The sequence below is a fragment of the Solanum stenotomum genome, chromosome 5, assembly GCF_019186545.1.
Source record: "Solanum stenotomum isolate F172 chromosome 5, ASM1918654v1, whole genome shotgun sequence".
Classification (NCBI taxonomy): domain Eukaryota; kingdom Viridiplantae; phylum Streptophyta; class Magnoliopsida; order Solanales; family Solanaceae; genus Solanum; species Solanum stenotomum.
In genome coordinates, this window is record NC_064286.1 from 46431603 (window position 1) to 46445123 (window position 13521).

The following is a 13521-nucleotide window of genomic DNA, read 5'->3' on the forward strand; positions in this document are numbered from 1 at the left end:
TACGAACATGAAGGAGAAAAATGGAAAATCATCCAACTTTGCACTTGAATATTTGAAAAAGAACAACAGAAAATCCTCGTTTCCGAACCCAGGCCTAATGTTTTTGGGCTACAGATTTGCAAAGTTAAAATTGGTCATATTATTGCAATGTATGTGTATGAGTAGTACTTATCTGAGTTCTCCCTAAAAGAATATAGTAGGACCTTATCATTTTCATATTATGTGTAATAAATAATTAAACCGGGTATGTTATTGTTGTGTAATAAATAATTAGACGTTAAATCTATCGTATTTCTAAAACAAAATAAAAATAAAAATGATGAATAAAACAGTTCAATAACATGAGATTTTAGAACACATTCTTTTGGTAATATTTTCAGTAATTGATTACTACAAACAAACTGTTTTCTGTATTCATTTAAAAAAACTCTTACATGAAATGATAAAATCACTTCTCTTCTGAATGGAACAACAACATATATACAAGTCTTTTTTTTTATAACCAATATATACAAGCAAGTCTTTTTATCCTCTCAGTATTGATTCAAACTGCATATATATATTTACATACCTCAGACTTACTAATACTGAACTTCTAATACTTCAGAATTTTGACCATTAACATGTTGGTAAATGAAGGGTATATAGCAAGCCCTTAAAAACATCAACGAGGCCTGATGGAGGGAATGACACCGCTCACAAGCTCAATTCCTTCCATGGTCGTGTAGGTTGTAGTGTGTCTGGAATAAGCTGAAGTTGGTGATGTGGAAACATCTAAATCGGGTGCAATATTATTATTGTCAATTGCTGGAAGCATGCAAGTTATGTTCTCTAACTCTCTCACCACCTCCAGCATAAACGGTCTGTCCTGTTGTTCATCCAGTGAACACTTCACGGCCAAATCCAGGAATTTCTTGACACAATCTGAGGAATATGGACCTATACTCTTGTCTATTATAGAAGACATCATCCCTGATTGGCATGCTGCATTCACCTGTCATTAGTACAAAAGTAACTTTTCTTACTCCCTCCGTTCCCAAAAAGAATGACACTTTAACTATTTGGAGAGTTCAACAGTTTTTTCTTTGACTGTAGTTTTTCCTCAAACTTCTAAATAGTTTGAGCTTTAATTCAAAATGTCTGATTCACATAGGTGTTGATCTCGAACTCTAATTTTCTCCCATTTCTCGTCTTCTAGGCTGGTGAGCTAGTACTAGTTGTGGATCAGCTTAAACATTGAGGACTTCACCATTTTCATTTAGGTCAAACACCTACTGGATACTATTAAGACAATGGACATGTTATTAGTGCTGATCTCAATTTCTAGCTGTCATAACATTTTATGTCAACGCATCCAACTTTGGGAACTCATCCCTAAGCATTCTACAGTAAGAAATAAGGGTTGGGCCATAACAGCTTTCTCTACTTCATTACTAACCTTTCTCCAATTAATTTGGTCCCCAATACGGAGTGGAGCATCTATCACAAATTCTGGGAGGAGTGGTAGGCGCATTGCCATCAATATATCTTGGCATGTCTTTGGGAGCAAAGCCAAGATCCATAGATATCTGGAACCCAATTTTGGAGAAGTGTGAGAAGAGATTGTCCAGATGGAGATCACATTATTTGTCACTGGGAGGTAGACCAACTTTGATAAACTTTATCCTAGATGCTCAACAGACTTACATGTTGTCACTATTTCAGTTACCTCATACAGTGGTTCAAAGGTTGGATAAAATCAGGAGAAATTTTCTGTGGCCAGGCAACAAGGAGAAAAAAGGTTACCACTAGGTCAAATGAAAGAATATTATCCGAAGCAAAAGGCAAGGTAGATCAGGCATCAAGAACCTTAAGGACCAGAGCAAAGTTGTTAAGGTGAAATGGCTATTGAGATACCCACAGGAGACTCAAGCTTTATGGTGTAATGTCATCAAGAAAAAGTATGGGGAGCTGGACAATTGGGTAACTAAAGAAGTCACTATCCCTTATGGTGTTAGTCTTTTGAGATCCATCAGGCTCTTCTGGCCATTCCTTAAAAGTCAATCTACTATCAAGGTATATAATGGCAACAAGACACTTTCTTGGTTAGACAAATGGATGGGTCCTGATAGTTTACAAAGCTTATTTCCTGACATCTTTGCTTTGGGTCAACATCAACACTAGACAGTTGCTGAAATGTGGACATGACATGGCAGGGATTTGTCCTCGGAAGACATTTAAACGATTGGGACATTCCAAGAGTGACTGATTTGTACAAGTTTCTGGAGAACTTTCAAGGACTACAAAGAGGAGAGGACTGCTTATGGTGGAATGAGCATAGCAAAGGAATATATAAGGTGAAAGAGGGACACAAGCTGACAAACTAAACTAGAGTTCAGATTATTAAGTGAAGCACATTTGGAAAGGCAAAGTGCCACACAAAGTGGCATGTTTCACTTGGCTTTTAGCTAATGAGGTTACTTTGACTCTTGACAATGTGGCAAAGAGGGGAATTCCACTGTTTAACAAATGCCCTTTGTGTGGAAAGGATGTTAGACATCTTTTCCTACACTGCGAAGTCACTGACCAACTGTGGCAGATTTTCCTTAATCTCAGAGGCATCTCATGGATAATGCCTAGTAAGATTGATGATACTCTTATCAGTTGGGAGGAAACAGGATTTGGAGCTAGAAACAGAGACAAATGGATGATTATTCCTGCCTGCATTTGGTGTATTATATGGAGTGAGAGGAATGACAGATGTTTTTAAAACAGGAGCAACAATGTCCAGGAGATTATACTTAATGTATTTTGTTGTTCTTCTTTTGGTGTACAAATGTTTACTCTAATGAGATTGAGTCAATTTTAGATGTTTTAGGGTCCATCTAGAGTCGGGATCAGTTTCTTTTTGCCTTACTCTGTTGTAAATATGGTTCTTCCGGTACTACCTAAGTACTAATATCAATTCAAATGTTACCAGTTTCAAAAAAAAAGTTCTAAGGACCCAGCAACTATATTGATTCGTATGCTGTATCTCAATTTCATAAAATAGATCACATTGGAATTTGAGGTTCTTATTAAAGCGATAAAAGAACTGAAACTTGTGAAAGCAAATGCCAAATGCCCTCTACTGCTTTAGTTCAGATCCATTAGCAGACACTGAATATATCTAGAAGAACTATCTAATGTTCCCTTGAAGATTTCTGTCTTCATGAACAAAGTGCAACACTTAGATAACTTAGGGGAAAAAACAAGCAAGTACCTCCCGGACGATGTTCCTTCCATGAGAAATAGGTCGCATCCCTGTTAAAAGCTCCAGAAACACAATACCAAGGCTATAAACATCACTTTTCTCTGTCAACTTGTGAGTAAAGAAGTACTCAGGATCAAGGTAGCCCTACACAAGTGTCAAATTTTGGCAACTATCAGCTATCTTTGGAGAAGCAAAGAGAAAAATAATTGAGAAGGTAAAAAGCAATATTGATATACTAGGGGATCATAGTGTGTATTCATGATCAAACTTCAGATAATAAATTCTCAAGAGGGAAGTCAAGAAGGCAAAAACAATCAAGCAAGTGTGTGTGTATGAGAGAGAGATACATAGACAGAGAGATTTTGAACAAGATCATCCCCAGATTATACTGGTTCCTATATATTAGATTCATTAGTGTAACTTGATGATTGAATCGAACTTTGATTAGTTAAGAATAAACTGGTAGATATCTGAAAATCATAATTTACTCATTGTTAATCACAAATAACAGTGACTGATGTTTGACTCTAAAATCAATGAGGCATGATATTTTGAGTTTACAAGACATTTCCACAGGTTCAATATTTTCCCTGTCAAACCCATATGGGTTTCATTCCATAAAGCATTCAGCTGGAGTGAATATTCAAATTTACTATTGACCGTAAACAAGAAGTCTTAACCATGGCAAATATTTGCTTTGGGAAATACTAAGATTTAATCGCCAGATTTTGAGAAACGTGATTTTAGATTGTTACCATACAGGACAGACCGTCAGATACATGTATGTAACTGCTAAAGAAATGTACCTTGGGCTTAACTCAACCCCAAAAAGCTATCTCATGAGGGGAGGATTTCCGAAAACCATGTAAGGAGACAAATTTTCCTCCCATCAACCGATGTGAAACTCCCCTACCCCCCAGATTGCCAGGATTGGACATCTGGAGCATGGACACTGTAAGGTGGGGGCCAACATCGGGTGAACAAGCATTGGGTGGGTTGGCTCCGATACCATGATAAAAGGGGATCCTCAAAGGCCTGCCTAGGTATCTCTAAGTAGTGTCCAAGGTACCCATACGCATTAGGAAACTCTATGGGCGTGCACAACCTCAGAGATAGCGTTGACGCCCAATGAGTGCTGGAGGCTCCATGTATGGACAGATTATGCCCTGCGGGCTATCTGTGGGAATGATAAAGACCTTCATGCCGAATAAGCACTCCATGCACCGCTGTTAAGAGCCTCGTGTGTTCACTTGTGAGGTTGGCTTGGATTCAGCCTTGAGAGCCTGTTGGCCTAGACGTGCAGTTGTGGGTAGGGGTGGACATAAATACCGGAAAACCAAACCGAACCGAACTAATTCGGTTCTTCGGTTCGGTGTCGGTGTTATTTTTTCAAAAGTTCGGTTCTTCGGGTCGGTGTAAGGGCATTCTCTTAACTAAAAATAAAAAGTCAACTAACAATTAAATCATTAATGAACATATCAAAGTGGCAATATATATATATATATATGGGCATTCTCTTAACTAAAAATAAAAAGTCAATGGAGGTGTGAAACTTCATGGAGGTGTGAAGGATGTCAAGACAAGTCTTTAGGAACAAACGATGTCCTTTGGAGTTCGGATCAATAACAAATACCCATTATGATTCTCTGACCAAAACATATCATCCAGTGTGACTTATTTCTTTAAAGCATAAAAAAAGGGGAAGATGTGTTGCATGCTCAGCCAACCTCCCCCGTGGGTGCTGTCATAAAGCCGTACCAAGTGAGCAACCTTGAGGGGGATCCTCAAGGGCCTGCCTAGGCATCTCTAAGGAGTGTCTATGGTATCCATATGAGTTAGGAAACTCTATGGGCGGTGCACATCTTTAAGGTGAGCATTGGGCTCCCAACAAGTGTTGGAGGCTCGGTGTATGGACCGATTATACCCTGCCGGCTATCTGTGGGAATGATAAAGACATCTGTGCCGATTGAGCACTCAAGGCACCATTCCTAAGAGCCTTGTGTGTTGACTTGTGAGCTTGGCTTAGCTCTGATACCATGATAAAGAAATGTATTTTGGGCCTAACTAAACCCCAAAAGCTAACTCATGAGTGGAAGATTGTCCAAGACAATATATGGAGACAAATTTGCCTCCCACCGACCAATGTGGGACTCAACAGTAACGACCTTTAAAATGTGTCTTAAGCATGTCACTGAAAAACATTTTTTTAAGACAATTGTTTTGTCCATCAATTTTTACTGTGAGATGTGGACTCAAGTTTAAATTCTGCAATGATCGATGGAGGTGGGGAACACTCGAAAGGGTGGAAGAAGGTCAACCACCCATTATTGAATTGCTTAAGAAGATGAATATATCACACTGTTGATTGCCAACTACATACCTTGGTATGCCTCTGGGCAGTGAACACAAGGCCGGGGAAATTTGGGATGGAATAATAGAGAAAACTGGAAAAAGATTGGCTAGGTGGAAGGCACAGTACATATCACTAGCAGGGAGGCTCATCCTTATCAACTCTGTACTTGATGCACTTCCTACGTATGTAATGTCTCTATTTCCCATACCTCCCAAAGTTATGAAAAAGCTGGACAGACTTAGGAGGGATTTTCTGTGGCATGGCTGTAAAGAGGGCAAAGGATATAAACTAGTCAATTGGCAAACAACAATGCACAGTAGAGAACAAGGTGGTTTGGGCATCAGAAATCTGAGAGCACAAAACAATAGTTTATTGATGAAATGGCTCTGGAGATACAATAGTGAGGATCATGCATTATGGAGGGAGGTAATTAGACACAAGTTTGGTGAACTCAACCGGTGTACCAATGTGAGCACTGATACTTATGGAGTTGGAGTCTGGAAGACCATTAGAGCTCTATGGCCCAAATTGGAAGGGAACTTGCAGAAGAGAGTTGGGAGATGGGAAAAGAATAAAATTCTGGAAGGATGCTTGGAAGGAGCAAAGTCCATTAATGGAGATTTTTCCAGACCTGTTTATTCTAAGCAACAACCCAGATGGCACCATTTATGATACGTGGGGTGCAAAAGGATGGAACTTATTCTTCAGGAGATTGCTAAATGACTGGGAGATTGATAGAGTAGCCGATTTGCTAAATAGGACTGATGATTTCAATGGCACTACTGCTGAACCAGATACGTTAAGATGGAAACACAATATTGATGGGCAATTCTCTGTTAAAGGGTTTATAAAATGGAAGAAAGGGTACAGTGTAGAGGGCAACCAAAAATATGGAGAAACTAATGGAATAGTCCATCCCCAACCAAGGTAAAATGCTTTACTTGGTTGGTGGTTAAAAGAACATGCCTGACACAAGAAGTTTTGAAGAAAAAAGGGGCCATCATAGTTTTCAGGTGCTTCTTATGCAATGAGACAAATGAAACAAACAGTCATCTATTTTTGCACTACACTTTTACAGCACAACTTTGGTCTCTATTTCTCAACATAACTAATAACAAAGACAAGTTGGACTATGCAGGAGCATACTGCAGATTTGCTTAGTTGCTGGATGAAAAGAGGAGGCAGCAAAAGTCAAAAGAAGTGGTGGAGGATCATCCCACAATGCATCTGGTGGACAGTTTGGAGAGAGAGAAATGGGAGGTGTTATGAAGATAGATCCAATTCCATCCAGAAAGTCAAATGGAATTGTATAATATCTTTCTACTTTTGGTGTAAAGAAGTAGGTTTAGAGGATATAGATCAGTTTGTAGATTTATTAAGATCTCTGTAAGTATCTTCTTTTCTAGTTGTTTTTTTTATCTAACATTTTTTGATGGTGTCCAGCATGTCCTTAATGCTGAGGTACCAGTTTCAAAAAAAATATTATTTTGATAGGAGATTTGATCCATTTAATGAGACAATTTCATGCATATGTTAGAATGAATATAGAAAAGTTCTCCCTATTCTCAGCCATTTTTATCATTGATTTTGAAGAATATCTAGTCCTGGTCTGTGGTCATGCTACCTAGATTGCTTAAGTTGCAGGTCTTATTGCAATGCGATTTTCTATTGCAGGCTTCAACATATAAGACGAGTAAAGCCTTACAGGAGTTCCTTTCACAACAGTTGATACATTTCCACTTGTTTCAGCATCAGGTAATGGTGCAAGCCTTGAGATTCCAAAATCAGAAACTTTTGCGGTGAACTTGGAGTCCAACAGTATGTTATTTGGCTTGATATCACGATGGATTATTGGAGGATCAGCTTCAGAATGGAGGTAGAGGATGCCCCTGGCAGCACCTAAAGCAATGTATAACCTTGTTTCAAGACTCAGACGTTGCTCATATCTAGCTGTAAAAATAAAGATCTTTAATAATCTTACTAACACATGATTACAATTAAGAATATAAGGTTCCACGTGATAAACATGTTGATGACCTCATCACACAAGTGAAGAAAGTAGGAAACTGACCATCGGAGTTCAGGAGTCAAAATGAAGTAAAAACTTCAGAAAAAAAACGATCTCTGAGAAATTAGATTTACTTTCATGTATCCAAGCACATTTTACTAGAGGGACATCTTTCACCCTCTTTTTTGGATAAAAATAAAGAACACCAGAAGAAAAAGTGAAAAAAGGAGAATAAATGTGCTTGATTCTAACAAAAGGAAGTCAAATGACACCATAGGCGAAGGAAGGATACATCACATACCAGAGAGAAGATCATGTAAGGAACCATTTGGCATGAACTCATACACCAACATCTGCATGCACATGAACCCAACTATTACAAAAGTAGAACAGAAAACTACAAAACTTAATATCCTTTCTTATCATTCCATCTGTTTCTTAATTTGATTAATTTTTCAGAAGACATGCATTTCACTAATGCAACCAGAGTATGTACGCAAGTATGAGGGATGTAACTGATGAGTGGCACATAGATGGGACTGCTGGTTGAACTTAATATTTAGTGATCTAAGCACTGTAGATTGGATTTGCTCACAAATTGGATCACTTAACATGTGATAAAAATTGTTGACAGAAAAAGATATATGACGAAAATACTATCTCAGAAGATTTTTGCTTGAGTTTACTTTAACAGAAGAATCAGCTAAGTCTATGAACTTTGCGCTGCAATTTAACTATCATTTATGCGATGCTTGTCATTTCATTAGCATCTGGATTGATATCAAATAGATTTCTCTAAATTGTAGAAGGTGATTGATGCTATGCTTGATTGCTTCTGCACACTGGCAGCGAGGCATTCAAAATGATCAACAAGGCACAAATTTTAATTTTGGCCTAGGTGTTTGTAATCGAATAGAAGTTGATTTCTTATTCCAATAGATAAGCTAGATATAAATACAATATACTTGGTGCTAATTTAGGAAAGAAAATAAAGAGGGATTCCTACAAATCTGCTATCTAATTATGAGGGATTCCTACATATCTACTAGCTAAAATATGCCTATGTATACTACTAAAATGATGTCTATATACATTTTGTAACAGTGTTCAACCAGAACTGGGCAATCAGAAGTTGACTATTGAACTGAGACGATCACCATAAGAATATATATTTATATATATATATATATATATATAATGTATTGTGTATTATTTTTCCAGTTTGGAGAATCTTACTTGTTCAATTCCTTCATTACAGTATCCCACCAAAGAAACCAGATTTCGGTGATGCAAACGTGACAGTAATTCTATCTCAGTATAGAACTCTTTTTCCCCCTGTAATGAGCCTTGCTGTGCACGTTTTATTGCCACTATTGTGCCCTCTGCCAAAATGCCTTTGTAGACCTTTCCATAGCCTCCTTGACCAATTATAGTTGTACTACTAAAACTGTTAGTTGCTGCCTCTAATTCCTTAAAACCCAATGCCTTAACACCTTCTATTTGCATTGGAAATTTTTGCACTACAAAAGAAATGAAAGGAACATTACTATGAGTTCCACGTTGTCTTGGGTAGAGATTAATGACAAAGAAGGTTCAATTACTCAAAGTTAGATATTCATTGAAAACATTAGCATGAAAAGTTGTCATAAAAAGTTACATGCCCAGCACACTTTCTATTTATTTCTTTTCCACTTTTTTGTTTTAGGGGTGATGGGGCATTGGTGGAGAGCTTATTGTAAAATGCAATATGCACAAACTTTCCATAAAACCCGTAAAATTCTCTGGCCATGTGAGGAATTAAAGCCCCAGACTCTCCTAAAAAGAAACTTAAAGTAAACATCAAGCAATATCATAGTTAAATTACAAACAAGCGTACTAAGAAAGATAATTTGCCACATACAAAAAAGATGGTTGACAATTCTGTGTTATTTCTTGATTAAATAGACAATTTAAACAAGAAAATAACAGTAAAGAAGAAAAAGAATGGTTATTGGCATCTTTCTGTTCTACAGAAGCTGGAAATCGGAAATTATAAGGTGTGAAGTTTGCGTCATATGCTTGAACCGCTCAAAAAAAGTGGTTTCACGGCCTCATTTTTGGTGATTCATAAGAATATCCAAGAAAAGTTAAGTCTATTGACTACTTAACCAGCAGGTCCTAATGGGGGTGAGTGAAAGAAATGGAGAAGAAACTCCCCATAGCTGAGGCAAAGTCACATACGATAACTGAAGATTAACTCACATGATTGATCTTTTGAAACATGGAACCTTCGACGCATTTTAAGAAACACAAATCTTATGGCCATAAGTAGCACAGCTGCAGCACATAAGGATCCAAAGACAATTCCAACCACGGTGCCTCTGTTTACTCTGCTTCCTCCTCCCAACGGGGGAAAAAGGGCTGCAAGAAGGAACATTTTCAGAATTTGATCTTGAGTAAGCAGGAAGAATGACAAGAACAGAGCAAGTTATTGTCTCTCTTATATGGTAGCATATTTTTTTGAGAGAGGTAACAAAGATATATATATTCAGGACAAAGACTCTGTTGTGAAACATCTTTACAGAATACAAAAATAAAAAAGTAGATCTTTGTTCTTCTTACAAAGATTCTATAATGCTTCTTTAAGCAGATTCTGTATCATTAATAAAAAAATTCTTCTTTACATCAAAAATAAAACAATAGTAGGAAATTCCTCTTGAGTTTCTGAATGGGTCTGTAGATTTTACTTAATTAAGAGCTTATAGTAATGTAGTCAAAAGTATCTAAGAATCACTAGCATCTCTGTCAGGTTAGCATGTCTATGAGGATGTTAAGCTTCAATAATGCATGGGTCTCTAAACCATTTCATTGAATTTTCTTACTCGCATACTTCAACGACAACAGGAAGAAACTGTGTTCCATATCACAAGATAGATGATATAAATAGACATTTTCAGAAATGAAATGGAGCACAACGGGAAAGAGAGTTTTTATCTGAGCATGACCAGTAAAGATAAACGACATTAATAATAATCATAATAATTATATTCAAGAATCAGCAAGAATAAAAGAAAAAAAATCATACGGGCACACGAGATTCACATTTTTTTTTCTTGATTCAATTTGGTTTTACTTTAAATTCCTCAGGAAATCATTACACAACTACAACTGAAAATGTCCACATTTAATCAATCTGATCTGTGAATAACATTAAAGATTATATCCTACTTATGCAAAACACAATGGGTTTGGAGACATACCAGAACTATATCCCATGGCAGTGAAATTGAGCAGGTCATATGGGCCAAAGACATCACTTCCAGTAAGATTAAAGGTGGCAAATACGTTTGCGATCCGTACTATCTCACTGTCATTAAATTTGGCAAAATCATTGGAATCATTTATACGTGGAGGGAAAAATTTCAAAAACGTCCTAAGCCTAGGACCGCTTTGCCATGCAACAGAATGAATGTATATTTGATAAATATTCAAGTTAACACTGTCTTTTATCCACTGCTCAAAGTCACTGTGATGTGGCGGAAAGTCTGAAAAGCTAGGGCTTCTTAAAAGAAAACCAACTCCAAAAGGTGCTGCACAAAAGCAGCCATCCGCTAATGTTGGGACATGTTCGGAATAACTGTTGCAAGGCTGATGGGCTGCACAACTTGGAATGGGATTGTTAAAGACTCCATACTCTTCATCTCCATCTTTTGATTTACAAAACTGGGTGATCTGACGCTCATTTGCATTTCCACATACAGGATTTCCATAAAGCCTGAAAGTTATTATTCAGTGTCATAATTTGATGAATGCTTAATCAGAAATTTCAAAGAGTGATAAGAAGAGCCGGAACTTTATGCCATTGAAAATATTTGCAAGTTAAAATATCAGGAAATGGGTTAACCCCATCACATTATTAATGTAATTTGTGCAACCACCAATTATGGCACACACAGCTGCACACAAACATGCATAAGCTATCAGATGAAGCTAGAACACATTTAACCGAGATAGAAGTTGAGCAATTTGTTTTTAGAATTAATCATAAAAGCAAATGTATACTGGCTCCATCATAATGAAAAACTTGTTGATTCTTCGTTATGTAACCTGTTAAATTTCCATGAAACTCAGGCTGGCATATTACTATCAGGAGAAACTTGAATGATAGAGAAGTAGAAAGTTTCTGTCAACTGATGCAACAACTGAACACATGCTTAATTGATTGAGACAAAACAGATGTGTTAGTTGGGTCCATAACAGGGATAAATTATTTTCAATCAAAAGTTCTTCTAAAATGTTTCTACAGCAGAATAATCAGGGTATTCCTTACTGGCCCTGGAAAATGATCTGGAGAACCAAGGCACCTTTGAAAGCAGCCTGCTTTGGTTGGTTAGAAGCTAGGTGTAACACCCCGTATTCGAAACAGACCAAAATGCAGATTTTGAGAAGTTGCAGGTGCAACTTACGGTCACCATCCACGGACCGTAGGTCAGACCACGGCCTATGCTGGTGGTCCGTGGTTCACCACTGCAACCCCTCCCCAGCCAAGCTCAGAAAAATTGGCTAAGTCTCGACTCACGGACAGACCCACGGTTCGTAGATCAGACCACGGTCCGTGGTCTGTGTCCGTGGATCGAGACCTCATTTACCCAGTCTCTGACACAAACTACAGTCGACCAGCACGGACCGTCAATAGATCCACGGTCCATAGGTCTGACCGTAGATGAGGGTCAAAAGCCAGTTAGCTGAAAATTCTGATGGGTCAACTTCAGATGGTCATAACTCTTAGCACAAAATAAATTATGTATTCCATGACCTATGGTTAGATAGATAATTGAATTATCTTTCCAACGCCACCGAGTTTGCTAAATTCTGACCTCCGAGTAAAAAGTTATGCTCGTTTTAGTGAAGCCCTATCGGGCAGACTCGACCTACGGATCCAATCGACGGACCGTCGATTGAATGACGGCCCGTCAGTCTAGTCCGTCAGTCACTCCGACAGCAGCTAAGTCAGGGATCTTTTGGTCTTTTCCTATTTCGTTTAACCCCTAAGATACGTCGTTTAGACCCAAAATCATGAGATTTTAATCAGTTTAAACCTAGAAACATAACTAGAACTTACCTTAGTCAAAATCATTAATCAAAACTTAGAAAATTAGAACGCTAAAAGGAGAAGAGAAGTCAAGAACCCTAGTTCAAGAACGCAGCAAGGTTCCTTCAGTTCCAGCCCCGAAATCGAAAGATTTCTCCGTGGAATTCGTCACCAGGTATGTGGGATTTCACTAGTGGGTTCCTTTTGCCCATTAGGTCCCTAGAATTCAGTCATATTTTTGATTCCATGATTATGAACAGACCTAGGGTTTCTAGAATTACAGCAGATCATCATGAATTAGTTATTTAAATGTTCCAAATCAAATTATCATGTTATTGCTCAGTTTATCGCATGAATTTCGGAACCCTAGCTATGTATTTCTTCAGTTCTTGAATTACACATGCTAGGTCAGATATTTCAGTATTCAGTTTTACATGCCTCAGTTTATGAATGCATTATTATCAGATTAATTGTTGCATTCTCAGTTTGCATGTTCAGTTCGAGCTATCCAGTATTCACAGAAATTCAGTCATAACCAGTTAACTACTTAATTCATTGGGAGTAGCATAATACCGAGTTGGACTAGGGTTCAGCGTACCCGTATAGTCCCAGAACTACGAGCCACGTAGATATAAGTCCCGTCTGTGGGCAACATCAGTTTAGTGATCACGCTAGCCTGCCTCTATACCTCTGGCAGGGTATATTGGGTCCTCTCGATGGGGCGTATACATCGGACTCTACATTTAGCTCATGTGGTTTTATGTCGGTTATTAGTAGCTCCCACAGTTCAGTCAGATTCTATTGCATTGACCATTTATCAGTATATTCAGTATTCAGTCTCAGCATGTTATAAATTG

The 13521-nt window shown here is 37.9% G+C and overlaps 1 protein-coding gene across 2 annotated transcripts in view; it reads right to left on the minus strand.

The window, feature by feature from the left end:
- Positions 1 to 509: 509 nt before the first annotated feature.
- Positions 510 to 13521, minus strand: part of LOC125864492 (probable LRR receptor-like serine/threonine-protein kinase At1g06840) — a 96775-nt gene continuing 83763 nt past the window's right edge. For both annotated transcript variants that reach the window (XM_049544517.1, XM_049544516.1), the window contains exons 16-22: positions 10833 to 11347; positions 9835 to 9993; positions 8830 to 9113; positions 7895 to 7946; positions 7291 to 7535; positions 3242 to 3376; positions 510 to 994 (exon numbers count right to left, since the gene is read on the minus strand). In XM_049544517.1, the coding sequence (XP_049400474.1) occupies positions 665 to 994; positions 3242 to 3376; positions 7291 to 7535; positions 7895 to 7946; positions 8830 to 9113; positions 9835 to 9993; positions 10833 to 11347 (1720 nt within the window). In that variant the 3' untranslated portion in view covers positions 510 to 664. The remainder of the gene's footprint in view (positions 995 to 3241; positions 3377 to 7290; positions 7536 to 7894; positions 7947 to 8829; positions 9114 to 9834; positions 9994 to 10832; positions 11348 to 13521) is intronic.